This window comes from Taurulus bubalis (assembly GCF_910589615.1).
Source record: "Taurulus bubalis genome assembly, chromosome: 1".
Classification (NCBI taxonomy): Eukaryota; Metazoa; Chordata; class Actinopteri; order Perciformes; family Cottidae; genus Taurulus; species Taurulus bubalis.
Genome location: NC_136589.1, coordinates 25,625,393 through 25,649,996, shown reverse-complemented (window position 1 = coordinate 25,649,996; position 24,604 = coordinate 25,625,393). Strand labels below are relative to the sequence as shown.

At 43.1% G+C, this 24,604-nt stretch overlaps 4 protein-coding genes across 5 annotated transcripts; 2 read left to right on the top strand and 2 right to left on the bottom strand.

Annotated features, from left to right (window-relative positions):
- The first annotated feature begins 270 nt into the window (after positions 1–270).
- casp8 (caspase 8, apoptosis-related cysteine peptidase) lies at positions 271–6,724 on the top strand. 2 transcript variants are annotated; one of them, XM_079223114.1, is made up of 12 exons: positions 271–406; positions 1,167–1,336; positions 2,286–2,461; positions 2,582–2,687; positions 3,531–3,660; positions 3,746–3,798; positions 4,003–4,069; positions 4,230–4,294; positions 4,388–4,499; positions 4,668–4,795; positions 5,414–5,805; positions 6,185–6,724. In XM_079223114.1, the coding sequence occupies exons 2-12, from the start codon at positions 1,229–1,231 to the stop codon at positions 6,345–6,347; spliced, it is 1,500 nt and encodes a 499-aa protein (XP_079079240.1). In that variant the 5' UTR covers positions 271–406; positions 1,167–1,228; the 3' UTR covers positions 6,348–6,724. The 2 variants fall into 2 exon arrangements, with proteins under 2 accessions (XP_079079240.1, XP_079079239.1); XM_079223113.1 differs by having other exon boundaries at positions 2,286–2,687.
- Positions 6,725–7,213: 489 nt separating this feature from the next.
- tmbim1a (transmembrane BAX inhibitor motif containing 1a) lies at positions 7,214–14,883 on the top strand. The gene is made up of 12 exons (XM_079231061.1): positions 7,214–7,263; positions 10,106–10,423; positions 10,968–11,035; positions 11,165–11,229; positions 11,318–11,371; positions 11,485–11,535; positions 11,621–11,660; positions 11,918–11,955; positions 12,505–12,592; positions 12,682–12,777; positions 12,875–12,928; positions 13,020–14,883. The coding sequence occupies exons 2-12, from the start codon at positions 10,111–10,113 to the stop codon at positions 13,167–13,169; spliced, it is 1,017 nt and encodes a 338-aa protein (XP_079087187.1). The 5' UTR covers positions 7,214–7,263; positions 10,106–10,110; the 3' UTR covers positions 13,170–14,883.
- A 1,007-nt stretch (positions 14,884–15,890) lies between these two features.
- Positions 15,891–17,268, bottom strand: LOC306748182 (uncharacterized protein; the record flags this gene model as incomplete). The annotated part of the gene is made up of 3 exons (XM_079231316.1): positions 15,891–16,471; positions 16,757–16,997; positions 17,226–17,268. 3 exons carry the CDS (start codon positions 17,266–17,268, stop codon positions 16,300–16,302), a joined length of 456 nt encoding a protein of 151 aa, XP_079087442.1. The 3' UTR covers positions 15,891–16,299.
- Positions 17,269–17,408: 140 nt separating this feature from the next.
- On the bottom strand, positions 17,409–22,701 carry mcm6 (minichromosome maintenance complex component 6). The gene is made up of 18 exons (XM_079214169.1): positions 22,591–22,701; positions 22,283–22,429; positions 22,081–22,191; positions 21,904–21,991; positions 21,589–21,750; positions 21,332–21,497; positions 21,049–21,197; positions 20,736–20,886; positions 20,479–20,620; positions 20,013–20,154; positions 19,806–19,913; positions 19,553–19,708; positions 19,197–19,325; positions 18,948–19,112; positions 18,517–18,649; positions 18,221–18,421; positions 17,981–18,120; positions 17,409–17,883 (listed from the first exon to the last, which is right to left on the bottom strand). The coding sequence occupies exons 1-18, from the start codon at positions 22,686–22,688 to the stop codon at positions 17,770–17,772; spliced, it is 2,502 nt and encodes an 833-aa protein (XP_079070295.1). The 5' UTR covers positions 22,689–22,701; the 3' UTR covers positions 17,409–17,769.
- Between the last annotated feature and the right edge of the window lie 1,903 nt (positions 22,702–24,604).

Sequence of the window (24,604 nt, the reverse complement as noted above, 5' to 3'; positions counted from 1 at the left end):
ATGGAAAGTTCAAAAGAAAGAAACAAGTTACATAATAAAAAGGGTGCTAAAACCTTCTCCAAATAGATTACATTAGAGCTGCAGATCAGTTTTGTAGATTTCCATTGGACTACTTCACGGAGGCTAATCTGAAGTGGAAAACAATCTTTTAGATCTTAATTCACCGTAAACCGTAAACAGACCTTTATTTTGAAGGTTTCAGACGGACGTGACCATTATAAAAAAAATTACAGCTGGCACCTTGTTACTCTGAAAGTGAAACCACCAAAGTGCGGCGTACGAGAGAAAGAACTGTGTCTAACAAGTTTAGGTAGTAGTATTTGTGAATATTTCGCTGCCGAAAAGTTGTTGTTTTTCTCACTGAATTACAGAAGACGCGCCTCTTCGCTTCTTGGACGTAAACTGGGTAAGTTTGAACGTGTCAATGTTCTCACCTGTGTTGACTGAAGCTCACGCATACAGCCTGGAGCCCGAACCCTGTAAGTTATTCAGTCCATGGAGGAACCTAAAGGGCTCCTCAAACTGTTTTTGATGTGACATTACTGTTAAAACTTTTTCAACTTAAAAATGTTCACTTTGTGAAGTAAAACAAATATCAGGACTGATGTTTTTTTTTGTTTTTTTAACCCTTGAACAACAAAAAAACACTACTATGACCATCCTGTCTGGATTACTTTACAATGTTAATGGTAATAATAGTGCATGATATTTAAACAGTACGAGATGACAAAGTAATTCCCCAAAGGCAAATGTAATCAAAACAGGAACAAGGAAGTGACCAGTAGAGGTTCAAATCAAGAACTAAATAAGGAAAAGAGGATAAATAATATACCGTACAAATACATACGAATATGTTAACCACCTGAAATACATTTTAGTATTATTCATAATACAGCCACACTAGGTACACTTTGAGAGTAAAGTGCTTTAAAAGTAACGATTCCTCTTACAATCGTGCCAACAGTGATCTTACTGATCTTTCTGATGTTCATCATTTATGGCACAAATTCATATTTCTAAAGTATTCAGCCACAACAAGTGTGGAGGTGGCATTTGGCCAGTCATTCGAACACGCGTTGTGTTTCACTTCTCTTGCTTTAGCTTCCCAAAACAAATGCCCACTCTTCCTTTGAACCCGCTGCTTGTTTTCAATGTCTCTCTGATAGCATCGGCCTGTGGAGCGCAGGGAGCCGTGTACCAGGCCTGTGCGGGTGGGAGAGGGTCTGTGATGTACCGGCTGAAGCTGTCTCGCATAGACGAGGAGCTGGAGTCCTCAGAGGTGGCGTCTCTCTGCTTCTTGTGTCGAGATGTTGTCAACGGGAAACGTCTGGAGGGGGTGAGTACTTCTACCCTGTTTTACTATCTTTGCACATGTCTGACGGAACAAAATGACTCATGACTATGGGCAGTTTTTGTTGAGTTTTTTTTTTTTTTTTAACCTAGCAAATATCTTATATACCCTAGTGTTGTATGGTAAATAATTAAAGTTTTTAACCCAAAATGCAGTTATTGCAACGGTTTCACAAGCAAATGTGGCACAAAGTATAGCATCACTGGCTATCAGACACTGATAATGCTTGTTCCCTGAGAAAAAAAAAAAATTTTTATTTTACTGAATTCTGCTGACTAAATTTGGCGTCATGTTTCACTCTGATTTAATAAATCGGTCATAAGAATGTGTAAACAGCGTTGTTAAGGTAGACAAGCATTACCATCATCATCAAGTCATGTTCGCTGAATGAGTTGGTGTCTGTTTATGAGCCGTAGGAAATCATAAAGGATCTTTCAGAGGGGAGTGGATGTTTGCTGGTAATCTTGGCTTTGTTAAATTTAACAGTATGTTAAAAGAGGTTTTCATCCGACAGTAGGAAACAGTTTTGGGTATCAGGTCCGATATTGTGCTCATATACTCGTACTCGTAGAACTACTCCAATACAAGATGCCCGTAGGTTCGGTAGTAATCCCTACTGCAATGAGCTATGCTCAGTTTGTATCAAGGAGGCACGATGTTGAATGTTAAAATGTTAGCCGAAGCAAGTAATATATTTACGGGTTAGAGTTATAGGTCTCCTAAAACATTATGATGACAATATGATCTAGGCAGGAAGATTGGATGAGGGGGAAAAATATCGTAATTGAACATTAAGCCCTGTAATGTGAATGTAACCCCATGGACCGCATTTCTCTCCCGTCAATCATAGTCTCAGCTGTTGCATCTTGCTCCCTTTTTTAAAGTTTGTCTTCTCAAAAGTTTGTTTGTGTGTTTCCTGGTTGTTCCCCTACAGATCAGGGATGCGAAAAAGCTGTTCTTGAGACTGGAAGAAAAAGGTCTGCTGGAGAACGACTTGTTCCTCTTTCAGCTCCTCCAAACTATCCGTCGAACCGATCTTCTCAACCTCCTAGAGACGGATAGCAGTCCGCCAGAGGAGGCCGACGCGAACCCCATGCTGTCAGAATACAGGTATACACAAAGGCAGAAGCAATTTACTGTATGCATGGATTACAATACAGCGTTATTCCCAGTTGTAGTCAGGTGTCAGTTGTTTTTCTCCTCTTTCTCCTCTTATGCTCTTTCTTTCAGGGTGATGCTGTACAAAGTGTATGAGGACATGACTCAGGAAAATCTTGAAAAGATGAAGTTTCTTTTGAGCAATGTGCTGGGTAGAAGACAAATTGAGACATGCAATGTGAGAACACACCCACAGTTATATAAGAAATGATGACATGTAGAGTTCACTTTCCTCTGAGTAAAAAGTCAGATATATATATATATATATATATATATATATATATATATATATATATATATATATATATATATATATATATATATATATATATATATATATATATATATATATATATATATATATATATATATATATATATAGTTAATAGTAAAAAAAAAAATGTAACACTCTCCAAATAATCAGCAAACCAAGTTATCTTTTTTTGCTTGTTAACAGTGGTATGCTAACTAAAATGAATTAATAACACTACTTGGAAATAGTCTTGGAAATGTTAAATATTACAGTTACCTGCAACTTAAGTAAAATCTCGTTTTATTTTTAAATCAACAAAGCTTCATAATTGGAAAATTCAAAACCAGATGGTTGTACCATACAAACATGTCCAGAGTTTTCAGTAACTTTCATCACAGGTCCACTAAATGTAATTGCAATGAGGCTAATGGAAATTGTATTTACAAATGGAAACTGGGTTATAGTTTGATTACATAAGTAACAAGTTAGAGTATAAGCCACTCTGATCTGATGTAGACACCCTCGGGTGGCCATTTTGACATTCCAAGGAACCCATCAGCTATTGGTGACGGATAAAGGAGCTGAAGTTGGAAGAAGACATGTGCTATTGATATATTTAGAGTTAATATTATATAAAACACCGAAACGACCAGATGTGCGCATAGCAACACCGCTATTCTTGTACCAGAAGAGATTTCTGGTTGTGATGCAGCTGCAAATCCCCCACACATAGACACAAATAAGACACTTCTCCTCTGTTAATTACAGACGGCACTGGATGTGTTTGCTGAAATGGAAAAGAATGGTTTGCTGTCTAACACAAATCTTGATGAGTTGCATAAAGTGTTGCTGGAATTGGATCAACAACTGGCATCGACAATACAGCGCCACATGGAAGGTATGATATGCACTTACACACAAGCACGCACACGTTTATATGTTGTAGAAATATGAAACTCATGAAATTATTGTTTCCTTGTTAGGGTTAACCCGGCGGCCTCAAACCAGAGGACCTCATGTCAGCATGGATTATCAGGTGTGTGTGTGTGTGTGTGTGTGTGTGTGTGTGTGTGTGTGTGTGTGTGTGTGTGTGTGTGTGTGTGTGTGTGTGTGTGTGTGTGTGTGTGTGTGTGTGTGTGTGTGTGTGTGTGTGTGTGTGTGTGAGTGAATGTATTTGTCTCCAGTTAACACTATAATGAGCCAGTTTACAGACAACTGTGACTCTGTTGTGTTCCTGCAGATGGGCAACAACACCCCTCAGCCACCTGAAGCTAATGATGTGTCCATATCTGAAACTCGGCCCAGCTGTAAGTCCCTCTTTTTCTCAGATTTACCATTAATTTGGGCCCACCAACAGTAAATCATTTCCATTAGGGATTTGCCTTCCACGCCCTCCCTCACTATATGGACATTCACCCTTGTGCTCTGGTTTTTAATGATGCATAGACCTCTGTTTTTGTTCTTCAGCTGGAGGAATGAGCGTTTGTTCCGATGCAGAAAAAAAGACTGAGTCCTGCCCTCTTTCTGATCACGTAACCATTCACTCAAACACAAATACCTCTCGTTCATTCATTAAAACATTTTTTTAAATAATTTGTCTATGTGGCTGTACTTGTGCCCATTAGGAAGACTACTACGCTCTGACTCATAAACCACGAGGTTTGTGTGTGGTCATCAATAACGAGGACTTCATTGGAACAGGGCTGAGCAACCGAAGAGGGACTCAAGAGGATGAGAGTACGTCTCCCTGTTATTGATCAACCATGTGATCTGATTTGTTTATGTAGCGTTTAAATATGAGTTACCGAGCAGCAGTCGAGGTTGAGGTCCTTATCATACATGATTTGATGATATAAAAACAATCTAGTGGTATGTTTCAATCTGTCTCTCTTTTATGTTACACAGAGGTTCTGCACACAGTGTTCACCCGCCTTGGCTTCACTGTGTCGGTACACAACAACTTGACTGCAGGAGCCATGCGACAAGAGCTACAGAACCTGGGCTCACAGAACTTTTCGGATGCAGATGCGTTGGTGAGCATTGTCACACACCTTCAGGGCTGTAATATCAGTGACAACACTTTATTTGCTTTTTAAAGTAATCAGGAGTTAAATGAGAAAGATCAATACTACTCATGTTTGAACGGAAAACATGAAGAGACAGCCAGCGGCAAGAAATAGTCCGGCACATAAAATCAGAAATCGTTATTTTTACACTTGGGTTCTTGTAAAGATTAAACAACCGATATATAACATTAATTAGTATGTTTAAGAAGTCCTTTGGACAGCACCAGGACAGATGTTTCCCCACTCCATTATGTATGCTTACTAGCTAGCTTCTGGCTATACAGTGTTCTGAAAATGTTTCAAAAGCATTGAAATTACTTTTCCCCAAAAAGGACTTGGAAGGTAATAAAGAGTCCTACATTTAATTAACAAAAGTTGCAGTCGGAAGATGTTAAACACCTATAAACTAAAAGTGGGATGTCGTCACAGAATGTGTTTTTTTTGTTGTTTTTTTTGTGTTTTTCAACCACTTGTCCAGGTCATGTCAATTTAATCTAATATATCAATAATAATTGATAATAATTCTAGGCTATATTGTTCTACTGAAACGTAGCACAATTTAACAGGAAACATGTCTGATCTTAGGTGGTGTGCTTGCTTTCCCACGGAGAAATGGGATGCGTCTTTGGGACCGATGAGAAGAAGTTAGACATACAAGAACTGAAACAGCCCTTCACCAGCAGGAGAGCACCCACCTTAGCCGGGAAGCCCAAACTGTTCTTCATCCAAGCGTGTCAGGGAAGCGGCTACCAGGGAGGATCCCTGCCGTGTCCCCCGAGGCCACGACAGGAGCAGTGGGACAAACAGAGTCGCCTGGAGGCAGACGCCGGTCCTGTGAATGGCGAGACTGTTCCCTGGGAGGCCGACTTCCTGCTGGGCATGCCCACCGTGCAAAAGTGCAAGTCGTTTCGAAACACCTCCAAGGGGTCCATCTACATCCAGGAGCTGTGCACACAGCTGATTAAATCTGCAGAAAGGTGAGTTAAAAAGTAGGATTTACATACAGGGGCACTGATAGATTTCGAGAGTCAACCGTGTTTACAGTAGACCCAACTGTCTGACGTAATCCATAACCTTTTGGAACACCATTATAACATTTGCTTGATAAAGAAAATCTTCCCTTTTCCTAGATTTTTTATTTTTATTTTTATTTTTATTTATTTTTATTTTTTTTACAGAATATTCTTTTTTTTTCCCAGATTAGGGACCATAATTCGTTCATTCGTCGTTGTTTGTGTGCTCAGACAAATCTGCTGTGCTGCTGATGCGATAAGTCTTGATGATCTTGTATTAAAATATACCCACAATTTTGAGCAAGGTTTATAATTTGTGACATGTTTTCTGTTCTCTCTGCAGCTCAAAAAAGGATGATATACTCACTGTGCTGACACGTGTGAACAACAAGGTCAGCAAAGGAGAATATTTAAATTACAAACAAATGCCAGAGCTCATGTCCACCCTCACCAAGAAGCTCGTCCTTACATGTGTGTGTGCTGACCCGGACCAAGTGCAAAGCTGAAAATGTGCCAAACTTGACTTGACTGGTTTACTGTGTGTATGAATGTGGTGTTATATGTGTTTGAGTTTTTTTTAATCTCACTGTACAACTGATACAGCTGGTTTGATGAATTTGAATGTTAGCATCTGTGTAGTTATCTTGAGAATCGGATATCTCTCAATCAAAAAAATATCACGGCATATTACAAGGCACTCAGAGAGCATGTCCTTTTTGTGTTGTTGAATGTTTATGATTATTTCCAAAATGATTTACGACAGGAACATTGTGTTATTTGAGAAAAGTGTCATTTTAAAAAGGGAAATTAACACAAATCTGCCCTTATTTTTATTGCTGTTTGTATGAATTCAGAAACATATTTAAAAAAATAAAGTAGTAAACTGCTGAAATACTGTTACAGGTACAAGTCCTCTCTTTACAGCCACCAATCCATTATCCATATAACATATTTATTGCAAAAATGTGTGAAGATGAACGCAGGATAATTTAAAAACAATGTATGATTCAACTGAATGGAAAGGATCAACTACAGTCAAGTATTAAAGTTGATGCACGTAGTATTTAGTTGAATGTATTCAGTAGTGCCTGCTAATATGGAAATGAGTCAGCTAAACCCGTCAGGCCCTGTTGCTTACGCACCGCGCGCGCCCGTATGACGGACTCCTCCGGACTCCACCCTGCGCTTCTCGGTTGCTGCTGCTCAACCCACGGCGGGAGGAGCAGGAGGACGGACCTGACGGCAGACGGACAACTTCACGGGAACACCTTCACATCTCTTCAGCACGTCGGAGTCAACACAGAGGGCGTGGCCCACACCGGAAACACGGGAAATCCTTCGAGTTTCCTCATTTTCACCGCTGGGAGCTTAACGCTATCTGATACGACCAGCCCGTTTTCTTTCCCTGGCGTCTTGTATTCGGTAAGTAAGAGCTACATGCGTGTGTTCATGTTTGTCGTGTTTCCACGGCGGTTCAGTTATCCCGAAACCCACCCTACATAGAGGTTAGGCTGTTGCTCGTGCGTGTCGCGTGAACCTTGTGTTAGTGTCACACTAGAGCGTGATACAGGCTGTAACCTCGCCACCTGAAAGGGCTCCTTGTGCTCCTAGTCCGGGTGACATGTCACCCTCCGCTCAGTCAAGGAAATGTACAGTATCAAAGTTTAATTCAGCCTCAGTGTGAACTGATGAATACTACAGACTGCTGTCTGTCTGGAGACTTGGGTCGGAATATGAAATGTGGGGAACTGATGGTCCACATTTTCTGTTTGCCTTTTCCAATGTGGAAACTACACGCATCTCGTTTACGTGTCCACAAATGTGGTTGTTTGTTTACGACATTGCCTCCAGCTGCAGCACCAGATAAAGTTACAGATACAGCATTCATACTCACTCAGGGCCCAGCACAAATTAACTCACCGTTACACTAATACATATATCTGGCTTGATCCACATAAGGCAACGTTTTGAATTCTATTTAGTTTAAGCAAGACTAGCTCTTGTCGAAATAAAAATAGATTTAAGAGAAATCATCTTACTTGTATTAAGTAAATCAAGTCAAATTTATATTTTACAATGATTTGAGGCATATTTCTGTAAGTGTTGCTTAAGAAGAGAATTGTTTCACACCACAATCCGAGTTTCTGTTAATATGTTGTTAAGTTGTATGGCTCCAGTGTTAACTCCTTAAGTGGTCCCCCTTAAATTTTCTTTCTTGAGATGGTTGTCCCTTTAGTGGAACTGGAAAGAACCAGGGCTGATGGTCCACTCGTGGCTCACTCCCCTTGTCTTCTCGCTCTTCACAGTTATACTCGGTCAGAGTAAACGTAACAAAGTATTATTGGTGAACCTAAAATCGGCTGGGATTACCTAAATACATCTTGTTCAGGAAAAAATCGCTACATGTATTGTTTTCTGAACAAATGCAGATTAATTTAAATACACTAGATATTCCCACGCAAAGATTCAAACTTTTTCTTCTTCAAGCGTACCGACACATTTCCGTAAACAAATTACTTCCATTTATTTCCCCTCAGGTGTAATGACACATGTCCCGTGCAGTGATGGGCAGGTTCCTCTGGACTCATTCATTCAGTCACCCCATCGACACAAACTGCTGTCAAAGACATCTTTGTGATGTCACACTTTATGTTCCTGTTATAGGTCTGAGAAACAAACGATTATTTGTTGTTATCGATTATTTTTGGCATTCTGACAGAGGCCAATACAGTAAGATTGATTGCATTAAAGTAGTCCCTAGAAGACCTTTTATTAATATAAAATCAGTTAAATGGAAAGGTTTGTCAAACCAGTTCCTTCTCTTATTGTCTCGTAAGGTATTTTAAGATTGTCGCGTTGTCCCAAATGACAGGCTTGGCATGATGCAAGTTGCACAAGGCCTCCCTGCCCGTGATGTCACTGATGTGCAAAGAGATATTTGATATTTTTCGCAAACAACATTGAGACCGTGTTGTCAAAGGGTGCACCAGTGACTCCGAAACATGACGAGGATCACTTGGTGTTCATGGTGAGGATGAAGTATGATAATCAAACGTGGGAACTCAACGTCAGCCACCAGCTTGTCCCTCGCTCCAACTGGTCTGTCCACCACTGTGACTCCTCCAGGAGAGCTACACCCTTCCATTCGAACACCTTCAGCTCCACAGTGTCTCACCGACCGAGTGAGTGATCGGCTCTGTGGTTTCCTTGATGACTGTCGGACTGCAGATACTCTGAAGCACTTTTTTCCGTTCAGTGTTTTCGGGCCTGTTGCTTGGCGCTGTGGGTGTGATGTAATGGCATGTGGTGTGAGCTAGCTCTTGAATTCCTTCACTGTGCGTGTTCCCCTAAAAAGCCCCAGTGAGCAAGCAAGTGAGCAAAAAGGAAACTCCTTAACACAGGCTTGCTTTTTAAAATATGGAGGCTTAGTTAGTGTGTGTGTGTGTGTGTGTGTGTGTGTGTGTGTGTGTGTGTGTGTGTGTGTGTGTGGGGTGGAGGGGGTATTATTAGAGATTTCCCTCAGAGACGATATGGTGGTTCTTGAGCCTGTTGCGGTTTTTGGGAACCACATTGCGAAGCAGAACCACATGTTCACTTGAACCTGACACAACCCTGCTGGTGGATAAAGTACTGTAAGGACCTTACGAAACCATAACCCAGGTACTCAAATGCTAATATTAACAATTGCGCATAACTGTCTAAGGAAAACATGATGACCTGATGACATTTTGGACCGACTGGGACGTAAACTTGCCTTAAGCGCTATACAAATAAAATGTATTATTATTATTAAACTGCAAAGCAGTAGCTCTAGTTTTTGGCATACTACTATGGTATACTATGACTTTCTTAAGACGTTCTATGGCAGCTATACAATGAATATATTATGACATACTTCACAATGACTTTTGCCATCGGAAACTCATTTAAATTCACATGTTTTTTTCAACTTTATTATGACTCTGGCTTTTTTGTATGACCTAACTATACTATAACCTTTTATGGCCTTTTTTGTCATCTAGTTTTGAACAGGCAACGATTTAAACCACAACTTGACTGGATGCATACAGCTGTGAGGTGGTCATTCTAGATTCATCAATTGCTAATATGAAACAATTTATTAGAGAAAGGTATCTGTGATAAGATGAAAGGGCGACGTGTTTGTCCTTGTTGTTTGTTCCTTACTATTCACTCACCTGTTGTCTGCTGTTGTACAAAGTCAAATGGGCATTAACAGTATTTTCTCCAAATTTCCTCCTCCCAGGCGCAATGTCCAGGTCAGACTACCCGCCAGTGTATGATGAGTCCCGGGGCCCGATGTACCCACCTCAGGGTGGGGATTACCCACCACCCCCTGCGTACGGCTTCCCTGCGTTTGGGGGTCCCCAGCCAGGCCAGCCCTCTGCTCCCTACCCCAGTGGTCCAAACGCCCCTCTGTATCCAGGCCAGCCAGGCGGCTATCCCCCCGCCCCGTACCCAGGACAGCCCCACCATGGTGGGCATCCAGGAGCGGGCTACCACAATCCTCCTCCCATGCCACCTATCATGCCGCCTACCATTCCATCGGATATCCTAAGCTCTGGTAAGACGGGGACTGCTTGAGCATTTCAGTTTGTGTCTTCTAATTGGTTTAGACTTTTATTACAAACAAATGTCAAATAAGAAAAACTCTAGTTTGTTGAACCAATTAGAAGGGGGGAAAAGCAAGCTACATCCAACCAGCAGAATGTAGAAACCGATCTTGCTGATGCAATAATTAAATTAAATTAGTTTAAAAAACATTTCACTTGAATGCATCACAGCCGACCACCAATTACACTCACTAGTAAAGCTTCATTTGTTTAAAGGAGGAGCTAAACATTTTGGAAAAGCAAGCTTTCTCACTTCTTCGGCCAGAGTTAGATGAGACGCTAGCTATCACTCACGTCCGTGAGAGTGGTATCAATCTTTTCTTCAAGGTCTCTGCGAGAAAAAGGGAGCAAGAGTATTTCCCAAAATGTGAAGCTGTCACTTTAAACTGTGATGTTGCGACGCCTTCGTCTCTTGACTCCTAATTGGTGAGCGATGGCACGTTACCTGGCGCTCTGTGTGTCTTTGCTCATATTTCCGTTCTGCCCACCACACAGGGGATGAGTTTGCGGCGAGCGACAGCGGCTGGGACACTATGAGCATTCGGCATGCCTTCATAAGAAAGGTAAAACACACCTGTCGCCCAAACTGTAATGCATTAGCCCCCAGTTTGTGTCTGTCATGTACGTTTGAGTTGCAGAGCAGAGTAGAAAAGGCGCGGGGTGTAACGTCCCTCTTTCACATGTGTCTTCAGGTGTACTTGATTTTGGCATCTCAGCTCCTTGTCACCACAGCCATCGTAGCTGTGTTCACATTTGTGTGAGTATACAGAATGTTGTGTGTGCCTGTTTCTATTTATGTGTCTGTGTGTGTGTCATGCTGTTAAGTCTGCCTGTGTTGCTTACAGCCAACCTGTCCGACTTTTCGTACGGAGAAACCCGGCCATCTATTGGGCGTCATAGTAAGTCTCACTCTGAGGCGACGTCGGAGCCTTTTTTAAGCTGTGTTTTCTAGGAATAGGAAACGAAAGCTTGTGAAGATTAATTTATTCCTCCCTGCATTTTGCTGTTTTAGTGCTGTGTACTTCGTCACCCACCTTGTGCTGGTCTGCTGTAAGGGCCCCCGGTGAGTTCCCAGTTTTATAGAGAATATTAGTAGACGGAATATTCATACGGCCGCATTCCAAATTCTAACCTCGCTCTCTTTTTAGGAGGAAGTTCCCATGGAACGTCCTTCTGCTGTCCATCTTTGTAAGTCAGATGACTTGAAGCGAACTTGTGAATCAGGAAGTAATTAGAGACTGCTGTTTTTCAGCAATGTGTTCGTAGAACAAGAAAATATGTAAATATTGCAGTAATATATCGTGTGTCATTATTTATATAAGGGGGCCATCCCTTCTCTTCTGTTAGCTTATAATCAGAGACGTTGTTAGTGATGTAGGCCGGTTCCAGGATTTAGATTTTTTTTTTTTTCAATGGAAAATAACTTTAAAACATTTTTTTTACAGACCCTGGCTCTGTCCTACATGACTGGATCCATTTCCAGGTAGGGGAGTTGGGGGGGAGGTGTGTGTGTGTGTGTGTGTGTGTGTGTGTGTGTGTGTGTGTGTGTGTGTGTGTGTGTGTGTGTGTGTGTGTGTGTGTGTGTGTGTGTGTGTGTGTGTGTGTCTGTCATAAGTACCAGAACTTCTTAAAATATTCAATATAGGAACATGGAATATTGTGTGTGTGGTTTAATCATTAGAGATTTCCCTCAGAGACGATATGGTGGTTCTTGAGCCTGTTGCGGTTTTTGAGAACCACATGTTCACTTGAACCTGACACAACCCTGCTGGTGGATGAAGTACTGTATCGGATTTAGTGGTCAGAGATCAAGGTCACTGTGACCTTACGAAACCATAACCCAGGTATTCAAACGCTAATCTTAACAATTACGCACAACTGTCTAAGGAAAACATGATGACCTGATGACATTTTGGACCGACTGGGATGCACACACACACACACACACACACACACACACACACACACACACACACACACACACACACACACTTCCCCTCAGAACTAACTGTGTGCTGCTCTTTGCTTTTAGCTACTATGAGACAAAAGCAGTGTTTCTCGCTCTGGGGATCACTGCCGTCGTCTGCATTGCCGTCACAGTCTTCTGCTTCCAGACAAAGGTGGGAGTGCTTATCAGCTTCAAATGGCCACAGTGTACGAGTGCGGTCACGCCTATACTGACTTGGCTGTGTGTGGTTTCTCTTTCTAGGTGGACTTCACCAAGTGCCAGGGCCTCTTCTGTGTCCTCGGGATCGTAATGTTTGTGACTGGCATCATCACAACGATTGTGCTGTCATTCAAATATGTGAGTTAAGGCTGACGTGAACAACAAAATGCACTCAATAACGCACGTTTTCAAGTTTCCATCATTGTAATGAATGAATGAATGTTTGTTGTTGCAGATTCCGTGGCTTCACATGCTTTATGCAGCGATGGGGGCCATTGGTTTCACCTTGGTGAGTACGCAATTTCACTTCGGATGGCGGTTTTGTACTGCGTCATTTATTTTTCACTTGTTATTCTGAATGTCTCTTGCCTGTCCTGTAGTTCCTGGCGTACCACACACAGCTGCTGATAGGGAACAGGAAGCACTCCATCAGTCCAGAGGAGTATGTGTTCGCAGCGCTCTCCCTCTACGTCGACATCGTCCAGATCTTCCTCTTCCTGCTGCAGATTATCGGTTTCTCAACCAAATGATTGGAAGTGAGGGTACGCAACCAATTTGGAGTCAACCAACGACTGCAAAAACCATTCCGTGCTTCTTTTTTTTTATAAACCTTGTGCTTTGTTTTCAGTCAAATCAGAAAACATTGTGACGCAGTCTGGTGAATGTCTATGGGCTGAATTTGAGATTTTGTCATAGGTTCCTCCCATACAAAAAAAAAGCACCTTTTCTATAGCATTAAGCAACTTTTCAGTGGTTTGAAAAGAATATTAATATTGCAATATAAATACCGCAAATACCTATGCCAGCTGCAATATTTATTCACTCTTGCTGGACCTAAGTTAAGGTAAACGTGTATCAACGTTTTTCTCTGCATGTAGATGTATACACTATACATGTATATATGAACAGGAGCCTGACTGTATGAATGTTGAAGAAATGGGCAAACCGACTCAAATCAAACTCCAATTTGCGAACACAGCAAGGCACCTTCCCCCCAAATTTGGTTCGTCTGAAGGTAGAAAATCTGCCTACCGGCACTTCTAAAGCTCTCTTAGACCGTGTTATACAGTATATGTTATACGAGTATATATAAGTAGGCACCGAAAGTGCGAGGATCCTATTATTTTTGGAGAGATTATTATTATTATTATTTTTCTGCTCCACAATCAATCACAATTTTTGATGAGCTTGGGATGCACAGAGCAAACTCACGCCCAGGTTGGGGTGAGGGCCTATTTGTCACCGCTCAGGTTTTTGTACATTTAGTGTGTATAAAGTGTTAATTAATGAGCTTTACAGGTGCAGGTACAGGAAGCTTTTGGTTACCTTTGGACAGAACCGGACCAATAGCCTCCCCTCTTTTCTAGTCCACTGCCAGCTGGCTGCAGCTTCATAGAGAGCGGTTATTGATCGCCTCGTCTAACTCTCAGTGAGAAAGGGAATCAGAATATTTTTCAAACTGTCGAACTGTTCCTTTTATTAATATGCACGTTAGAAGACAAAAACAGGCTTTAATGATAAATTGCATCGAAAATCTGCTCCAAGAAAAGTGTTTGTGCTGAAAACGTGATGCAACGTTTGGTGTTGATCCTCATGCCACCAGTATGGACACTCAAACCTACACTTAGTATTAGCAGTACTGACACATTGGTGATTTATGTGGCCACCCCCGAAAAATTCAGCTCAGCACACCTAATGACTCCATTCTGCTGCCACGCTTCATGTTAACGGACCTGTGCTGCTGGTTTAACACGTGTTGCTCTAGAAGTTCTACATCACTACAGTGCCTTCAAAATGCCTTTTTTTTTTTTTTTAGATTTGATTTTTCACTTTCAGAACTAAAGGGTCGTACCCCACGGGATTTTATAGCATTGTTACGTATTGGGTCGGTTTCTATATTTCCATTACAGTCGAATCTCGGGTCAGATACCGAGTGCCAGCAGAGCAGAGTTTGTCCACACAGGATAACAACACAGTCAATGCCATGGTGGTAAATTATTAGAGTTTCAGCTAAGGTGGCTTTTTCCAAAAGCTCCGACATGATCAACTGCATTCATATTCATACGTAGTATAGACACATGTTACATACAGCCCTTGATTAAAAACAACTATGGCAGACATTTTGAATGCGCAGCACAGATGGTGGGCTGTCTTTGTAAATGTACATATCAACGATGAGGAGTTTCTTTTCTTTTTTTTGCCTCTTCATTAACAAATAAACATTTGTTTTCATGTGGTTTTATATGCATTTGTACCAATAATGATTCTTCATTCTAAATATACATTTTATTTTATTATATTTATAGACGCATCAGCATCAAGGCTTAAGAAACATGTGATCGTTCTCGAGATTTACTGGTCAACTTGATGGAAAGATGGAACAGGATTTTCCATCTTTGTTCATGCGCAAGAAAAACTAACTTCTGATTAAAGGCTCGGCCTCCAGCACATTGCTTCTTACATTTATTGCATCCGTCTCAGGAAGAAATGGCGCTAAGAGGTTTTGGATGGAAACTCGAGCTCATAATATTAAGATCCTTTGCATATTCTCCCTTATTTGACCGACTCATCCTCTTTTCAACCCTCTCTCTTGGCAAGGAGGAAGACATTATTACATATTCATTATTTGACTTTGTGGTCAACACATTAAGTGTCCATTATTGATGCTGTGTGGAGAGAAAGTGGATGTAATACATATTGTATAGTACAGAGGGAGAAGATGGGAAGTATTTGATTCAAGGTTGGAAATTATGAATATTTTTACTTTTTTCAATAGTTTAATTTCAGTTTCATGACTGTTTGACATACTATACAGTGATTTTGATTGTCAGTTTTCAAATTGAACTGGATGAATTATAATTATAAATAAAACATAACCAATAAATGTTCTTCCCTCGTTTAAAGTAAAATAAGGGATACACCTTGAAATGTAGTTCATTCAGGTGTGAAGTGATGTCACCAAAAACAAGCATGATATTATATTCTAATGTTCTAAAAAGAGAAATGTATGTGCAGGGACTTTATCTGTGTTTATGGAAACCACTTGTTTCATCTCTATTCTCCTCTGTTTACATCGTTGTTGGGCATTGAATTACTGTTGTAGGATTCTGATCATATTGGGCTGTTATTATTTTTCTGTGCCTTCATTTTTAGATGCGAGTGGGTATGTTTGTAAACCAAAGTTACAGTACATACTAAAACTCAACTAAGGCAGATACTTTGAATGTGTTTGTAAACATGCATATCATTGATAAGGACATTTTGTATGCCTTTTAATATAAAAAACAAACAGTTGCACTTTTGATATAGTTCGTATGCATGTGTACAAGTGATGATTCTCGTTTATGTATTCACAAATTTATAAATATACATTTATTTTCTTTATCCTAGCATCACGGCTAATAAACACGTGATTGTTCTCCAAATTCAAAATTCAACTTTAACAGGATATGCCATCTTTGTTTATGAGCAAGAGAAGAAAAAAACGGTTCGGTCTCCAGCACCTTCCTTCTTAGATTTCCTGCATCTGTCTGGAAGAAATGGCCCTCTGAGGTTTTGGATGTGTTAAACTCAAGCTCATAAAGTTGAACTATCTTCTGTAATCAGTCTTTGGGCCTTTAGTCCAGTGCAGTCACCGTCTTGTGGAAACATTCACGTCCATCACTGGTCCAGCTTGGCATCCTCCACGCCATGGTGGTAGCGACTCCCTGCATATTCACCCTCATTTGACCGACTCATCCTCTGTCGAACCTTCAGCTGCTTCAGCCGGTTCTTGTCCACTTCTCTCTTGGCCAGGACGAAGCCAATGACACCTGTGGGGAGGCCTATCATCCTGGAGGGGGAGATTGATTAGTTTACTTCGTGGGCAACACAACGTGTATGGACAGCTAATTCTAACAGATTTCAGTCTACAGTGTTCATGTTTTCTTTTCATCGAAGTAATTCAATCAGTTTTCCCTCTACAGGAGTACACGATGTTACTGAACATATGCTTTACAGTTAATTAGGCCCAGTGTTACAAGGCATAGCGTTTTTGCCCACTGCGAGTCGAACAAATGTTGTTTTGGTTATTTTGTGAGACACTAAAGGTGCACAGGAATGACGAGAAGACACTCACCAGGCATAGCCGATCACCACCATGGGGTTCTTCGCCTGTTTCTTGGGGATGTATGCAGGACCCTCCTCCTCTTCCTCGGCTCTCCTGTCGTCTGTGCCGGGCGGCTGGCTGCTCCTCTGCGGTTTAATCCTGGAGCTGCACAGGGCGGCAGCAGGAGAGATGTGCAGCCGCACACATTGACACACTGCCGGGGGTCGGCACCTCTGCGTCAGGAGCCACCGGCCGGAAACAAGGCGTACACCTAAAATAACTGAAGGAGTCAGTGTTTCAACGACATGACCGTCACCTCTGCGGCGAGGTTTATGTGAGGGTTCAGTGTGGTTACAGAGTATAAACAAGGACATGCACCCGTTCAAAATAACGCCACATTACCTAATTTACACGGAGGTTAGCTTGGCTGTTTATTTTATTAAATAGTATCTAAAGGGTTACTTTTTACAGGACGTTAAGGAGTTAGTTTTTTTTTTACCTGTAAACGCTGTCCTGACTGCCGTCACGTAGGATGCCGCCATGTTTGTTGAATAATGCTTGTCGAGCATGCGCAGTGGCATTTCAATTGGGGTCCCGACTGCTGCCACCTAGTGGACAACGGCAGGTGTTGCGCTTCTCCAGAGCGCAGCAGGAAAACAGCACCAAGCGGTTTTGTGTCAACATTTTATTTATCAAACCATTAACGTTTCATGTCATCATTTTACAAAAATACATACAAGATAACTTGAAACCATGGCGGTGCGTAAGGCTCAATGTAAGCATTGAATATACAGTTGTGAACACAGTTCCCCGAAGTCAGCAAACAACTGGAGGAAGAGAGAGCAGCATATTTACAAGTCAGGTTGAGTAACAGATTTTACATTTTACGTTTATATCAAAAGAGCCCCAGAGTCTTCTGTACAGTCAAATAACATCTCAAATGTTACCAATATGTACGCATTACATACGATCATTCAAAAACAACTTGATCAACTTCATTGTCGAGGTTTTAATAAATCAACACTCGTGGAAGCCCGAGGAGTTTAGTCCTCCAGCGCGTAGTTGGGGTTGACGACCAGAACAACTTCTTCTTCCTCTGTTGTCGCGGGTTCCGAGCCCTTCAGCCCCGCCGGAGACAGCTCGATGAGGATGTGATCCTGGGGGGGAGCAGACACACATGGGTCAAGTCACGCCGGCGTGAAATGACCGTCGGTTTGATATCAGCGGTTGCGTTTGTGGAGCGGGTGGACTCACGTAGTGCACCAGCCGGTGGAGGACCTTCTCTATCAGACCCTTCTTGTTGACGAGCTCCTCCTCGGAGTCAATCTCTGACTCGATCTCCTTCAGGTACCAGTTGACCACCGCACTTTTCTTCAGCTCCTCCTCCTCCTCAGCTGCAACACAAAGAGAGCGGGGGATGTTAGGACCGATTACCGAACGAGAAAAGACGAAACGAGCACGGGAAATTAGAAAACACTTTTCAACGACTCGCACCTTCCTCCGCCCGCCGCAGATGCAAGACCAGCAGGTTGGAGATGCGCCTGTATTCGGGGAAGGACAGGCGCAGGGCCGGTTTGGCCTGGCTGCCAGACTCAGGGTGTCCATTCACGCCGTCGACGTGGCCGTTAGTTCCATTATTGGCGTGCCCGTTAACGCCATCCACGTGCCTGTTCACTCCGTTAGGGATGGCGCTTCCTGCAAAGAAAACCCGGATCTTATTTCAGTCACTGTACAAACTACAGGCCCAGCATAGATAGATAGGCACGTCATGTCTCTGCATGTGCGCGTACCATCCTCTTGCTGCTGCTCCTCCTCGTCCCCCTCCAGTTCGTCGTCCTGCTCCAGGTTGATGTCGGGCGTCTCAACTCTGATGATGGATTTGTTCAGAAGACGGAAGGCTTCCTTCACATGTTTGGGCTGCACCTGAAGACACAAAGAGGAAAAGCAGCGGTCAACATCCTGTATGTGTGTGGGAGTTACAAGTTACAATACATTAATTCACAGTCAATTAAACATATCCCTTTGGCCCAAAGTGTTTGGGGGTTGTGAAATAATCATATTGCGAGCATATTACATCATGTTCGATCACGTTGAGAAAAAAAAAAACATTATACGGTAATTTTCTGGCTCCAAGTTTGAGCCAGAAATCTATACTTGCAGCTTGCTTTCTGCAAAACGGTCACTTCGCTGAACGGCAGATGAACCGTAGGTCGGTGCCCACCTCATCACAGCAGTGCATGCGCGCCATGCCCTCCGAGAGGCGGATCATGCTCTCCAGCTGCCGCACCGTTATCCTCCAGGCGGACTTGGTCACGCCCCCGGAGCCGTCGCGCTGGCGGAGGCGCTTGTACTGCTCGACGATGAACTCTTCCGATTCACTGGAGATCTACAGGCGGATATGCAATGGTTAAGTACACGCCGTTAACCTGATGTGAACACGCACACACATTTTTTGCAGGCTGACGCACACCTTGGGTTTGAACTGCCTTGCGAAGAGCAAGTATCTGCGGATCTCGTCCAGCGAGTACAGCCTGTCCACGGACTCATCTCCGCGACAGTGCAGGTCCACGATGCGCCTGGCGATGGCGTAGTCCGTCACCTGGGACACACAAGGATCAATTTAAAATGTCAATTAAACAGTTAATAATACCTACGGGGAAACTGGATCGTTACTGCATCAGAGCAGAGGATGCCAAGTAAAAAGTAAAAGGATCGAAACAAGAAGTGAGGGGAACATAACCCAGACATGTAAAAAATAAAACTGAAATAAAAATGCAAGTCTATTTGACAATCGGTGGTGGAACAAATGCACGGACTCCACTGCACCTCATTACAGTCGTCCACCAGGATGAAGAAGAGGTCAAAGCGGCTCATGATGGGGGCGGTCATGTTGACGTTCTGCTTCAGACTCTTGCTGCGATCGTAGCGCCCGCCGACGGGGTTGGCGGCAGCCAGGATGGAGGTGCGCGCATTCAGGGTGGCCTAGAGGAGGAGACGGGTTAAAGGCGGGTTGCAGGCACGGCTTAAGAAGCAAGTTTGAAACGTTGTGTAAACGTCGTATTGCCTTCGTGTACGCTACCTTGACTCCGGCCTTGGTGATGCTGATGGTCTGCTGCTCCATTGCTTCGTGGATGGCCACCTGGTCCTTGATGTCCATCTTGTCGAACTCGTCGATGCAGCACACGCCCTGTAGGGGAAAAACAGTCATTGTAAAAATAAAAAAAAATAAAAAACACACCGTGTGTCTTTTTCCCCCTTTCTTTTATCTCCCGTCTACAACACTCACGTTGTCGGCCAGCATCAGAGCTCCAGCCTCGATGACAAACTCGCCGGACTCCTCGTCTCTGACCACTGCTGCCGTCAGACCCGCAGCGGTGCTGGCCTTTCCGCTGGTGTACACGGCTCTGGGGCTGAACTCCTCCACGTGCCTGCACACACAAACACACACATATATAGCATTCACCTGGTGCAATATTACGTGCAATACGTCTAAGTACCTTTTAATATATACTTTTCTATTCAGTCTGTATATTAATATTCTACTGTTTTACTGCCTATTTATATTACTTGTTTCTATTTTATTATTATTTTATTCACTTGTGAGCAATGCTCCTGTAATTTCCCCACTGAGGGACTAATAAAGGATTATCTTATCTTAAATTGTCACTCAGCCTGAATGGTCAGTCCTGCATTTGACAGATCACAATGGCCCAGCTGTTCCTGGTGATTTGACCTTAAGTTTCCTCACGTACTTGAGGAACTGACTCTTGGCAGTACTGGGGTCTCCGACGACGCAGACGTTGACGTCTCCTCTCAGCGCGATTCCCTCCATGGTCGTCTTGGGAACGCCTCCAAACAGCATCAGCAGGATGCCACGCTTCACCTCGTCATTGCCTGCAAAGCACGGTGCCCCCACACCACCATTTAACTACAGAGCCACGGCTTTAATACCCTTTGGCAAGACTTTTCCTGGAAATGGAAAATGTTCAACGGCGGGCGCAGCACTGACCGTGGATGGTGGGGAAGAGGCTGGTGCACAGGTTGTGGTACAAGTTCTTGTCCTGGCTCATCTCGAACACTTTCTCCCACTCCTTCTCAGTCATCTGGCTCTTGATGCTTTCCGCCGTCTGCTCCTCGTCCCGCAGCTCCTTTCCGCCAAACTGCAACAAAAAAAAAAAAAATACTTTTGAATGCCGGCTATGTCTGGAGCTCCATCTGCTTCTCTGAGTGAGAGCTCTAGGTGCGATTGCTATGGAAATGCATTTGTTGTTATCTCTGTGTGTGTGTGTGTGTGTGTGTGTGTGTGTGTGTGTGTGTCTTACTCGTGGGTTGGTCGGGGCCACACTGCAGGCCAGGAAGGCCAGTCTGTAGGAAAGCTCTCGGACTCCCAGAGCTTTCAGTCCTCTCAAACCGTCAGCCTCAAAGCCCTGGGGACCTCCAGCTACGCGGGTGCTAGTCTCCGCTCGCACACCTGGAGACGAGACGCCCATAAAGAGTCGTGAGGTGACGAATCCAAAAATAAAACAACAAATACGATTTGTTCAAGGACTTTTAGACTGTCACTATCGGTCCCTTGAAGGCTAAAAATGTGTTCAAAAATCCTACCGGGAGTGCTGAGCTGCGAGACGTCCGGCACAACAATGAGGGTCCCGGTGAAGTCGCAGCGGTCTCCGGCCTGAGCCATCTCCACGGCCTCGGCCCTCAGGACGATCTCCAGGGAGCGCGGGATCGAACCCCGAGGCAGCTCCGCCTGAGTCTCCTGAATACGCACCTGCATTTTTTTTTACAAAAATAAAAAACAGACGCACACAGAGTTAGACTCACGTCGCACAGAGACGCACACAGTCTCGCTTGTAGTCTACCTTCTGGAAGTCGATGAACTTGGACTTGTGAGTGTCGAGGTGGAAGCGGGCGCGGTTGTTGCAGACGGGGTTCCTGCAGATGGTAGGCGGCGAGTATTTGAACTGCTGAGGGACATCTTTGATCAACGCCTGGCAGTCCATGCACAGGAAGGTGCCACTCACCTGGGGATGCCATCGTAAAAGAACAATTCTATAACATGCCCTACATTGCTGTATTTCACATCACAGCTTCGATTTGTACGGGGGCACCTCTAGGTGCTACCACACACACACACTCATTATTTGAGTGCATGCGTTGACTGCAGGGCATCTTACCAGCTCAGGGTGGACAGGGTGCGTCCTCACTACCTGGCCGCTGATCCTCACCAGAGTGCCAATACGCATGGATGACAGCTCGCGGATCCTAAATTAAAAAACACAGGATGAGTGTTGATGCAGCGCTCAGAATGTGAAGAAGAAGAGAAAACAGCGACTGATTGCTTTGTGTCTTACTTGTGTCTGGTGGGCAGCTCCTCGAGGGCGACGTAGAACTCTTTGTTGAGGGGAACGTTCCCATGGTCCCGAGCGAAGTTGCGCACTGCCCGACAGAGGAAGGGGTAAACTCTGAAAAGAAAAACCCCAGAATCCTTCACGTTAATCCACAGATTTGAGACCAACGAGTTGATGAGGCCGGGCTCGGTGTCCGTCAGTTCACCTGTAGTACTCCTCCTGGATGGTGGTGGCCAGCTCCTGGTTGAAGCCCTCCAGGTCCGTGAAGCTCACCAGCAGGGTGTTCCTCTCGGGCCGGATCAGCTCCTCGGCCTCCCGGACATACTTCACCTCCCCGTCCCCGGTCTGGTACCTGCACACGGACCCAGGCAGCGGGGACACATTAGTACACACATAATACACGAGCAACGCGTCATATATGATCCTCGATAGATTCCGATGAAGACTATTTGTAAAACGTGTCTCGGCCGACGACGACACAATGCGCTCGAAGCCCGCTGCGGCCCGACTTACTCTTCCAAGAAGGCCTGGAACAACTTCTGGCATTTCTCAGCCAACTCGTCCTTCACCATCTCCCCGGCATGCTCCGCGGTGGCTGTGGCAACGTCCATGCTGAAACAAGCGTCTAGCTGAAGTAGAAAAGATTCAAAAGAGACGTACACAAAAACAGAGCGCCTTACCGCTCCACTCCGGACAGATACACACAGCACGCTAGGGTCCCGACAACAGAGCTGCAGTTTCGCGCGAAAAGAGAGACACGTGATCTTTAGCGCGCCGCTTTCGACCAATCGGTGAGGCGCTGCAAACGTTTCCCGTCTCGGAGCCAATCAGGAGGGAAGATGTCAACCCACGCGCTTCCGGCTTCAAGGTAATACAGTTCAGAGAGGAGGGGCGGGGATTAAAATGAGGGAAGACAAGTTTGAAAAAGTCTGTCTTCGGCTGTGCGCTTGTCTTTCTCCATTTAAATGTTTCTTTTCCAGTTTTTGCAAAATGGTGAATTATGTGAATTATCAATAACAACTCAAATGGTCAGATAGCTGTTCCCCAATAATATATTTCTTAATTACATTTTTTAATAATATACTCCTCCTCATATGCAGTACAACTATCATCAAACATTAATATTAGTTAATATCAATGTTATTTCATCAACATATCCTGAATGTGATTATCACATATAATAACTGTAACTTCAGTGTGTGTCAGCCACACATGTAATGTAGTGTAAGTTCCTCACTGTGGCCACTAGAGGGCAGTGAACACTCATTATTCTAAATACACTCGTCAACAGGCAACTCAAAGAAGACACATTTTCATACTAACACTTCCCATACAATCTTTCATCAATATATAAATATGTGTAAACATCTCTTACACCCACCAAGAGATGTTTTCAAGTTTTTAAATACACTTTCACAATCCACTTACTTATATTTCACTTAAAAGTACTGTTATCTGTTTGTCTGTGCACTTTATTTAAATTGTATATTATATTGTAAATGTAATAGTAAATTTAAACATGCTCCTATTTATTGCACTGTGTTTATTGTTTACTGTTATGCACCACCCGCCATGACAAATTCCTTGTATGTGATAACATACGTAGCAATAAATGGTTCTGATTCTGATTCTTAGTAATATTACAAATATTCACACCAATAATTAGATGTACATCTTGATATGCATGATTATTTAATCAATATCAAAGATGTGTTGGCACTACCTGAATGTAGTGTTGTAATTCCTAACTCTCGTGTGTGTGTGTGTGTGTGTGTGTGTGTGTGTGTGTGTGTGTGTGTGTGTGTGTGTGTGTGTGTGTGTGTGTGTGTGTGTGTGTGTGTGTGACACTGTGTATTGAGTTTGAGTTAAGGAAGCAAAGTGGTTGTCAACAGTGATGAGCACACATGCATTTTCTAGGTTTGGAGTACACATTTTTACCAGTTCAGTCTGAACTAAAGGTGCGTGGTGTGTGCTGTGTCCAAAGAAAGCCACCATCCAAAATGTCTCCCATCACTTATTTGACGGTAGGAGGAAGCTGAGTGGTTTTCTGAAACACTGCCGTATAACTTATTGTGTAACACTCTGTAAGAACCCAAGAACCACTGAGCATGTATGTTGGGAAAATGACCATTGAAGGAGGCGGTTTGTTTATAAAGGCAAAGTAATAATAATCTATATCATACGGTTGTTGTATACTCTTTATTTAAAATTCTAATTATTCCAGTATTAATAGACAACTCAATTTGATTAAACAAATGTAAATCCTCAAATTGTGAGGAAGGGCATTCCTTTTTAAATTGTCTATGAATTATATTTTGAAATCAGCTGCTTCATCTTTTTTTGCCAGGTAACATTTCTGTAATGCCTTATAATTAACGTAAAATGTCCTAGTGAAATTAGTTGTATAAAGTAACTTATAGTTAGAGAACTAAAGTGCAGTAAATATGAACACGTAAAGTGAGCGTTGTGTTCCACTTAGACGCTGCTACCACTGCAACACCTGTTAGATGACTGTGCTACCACTGTG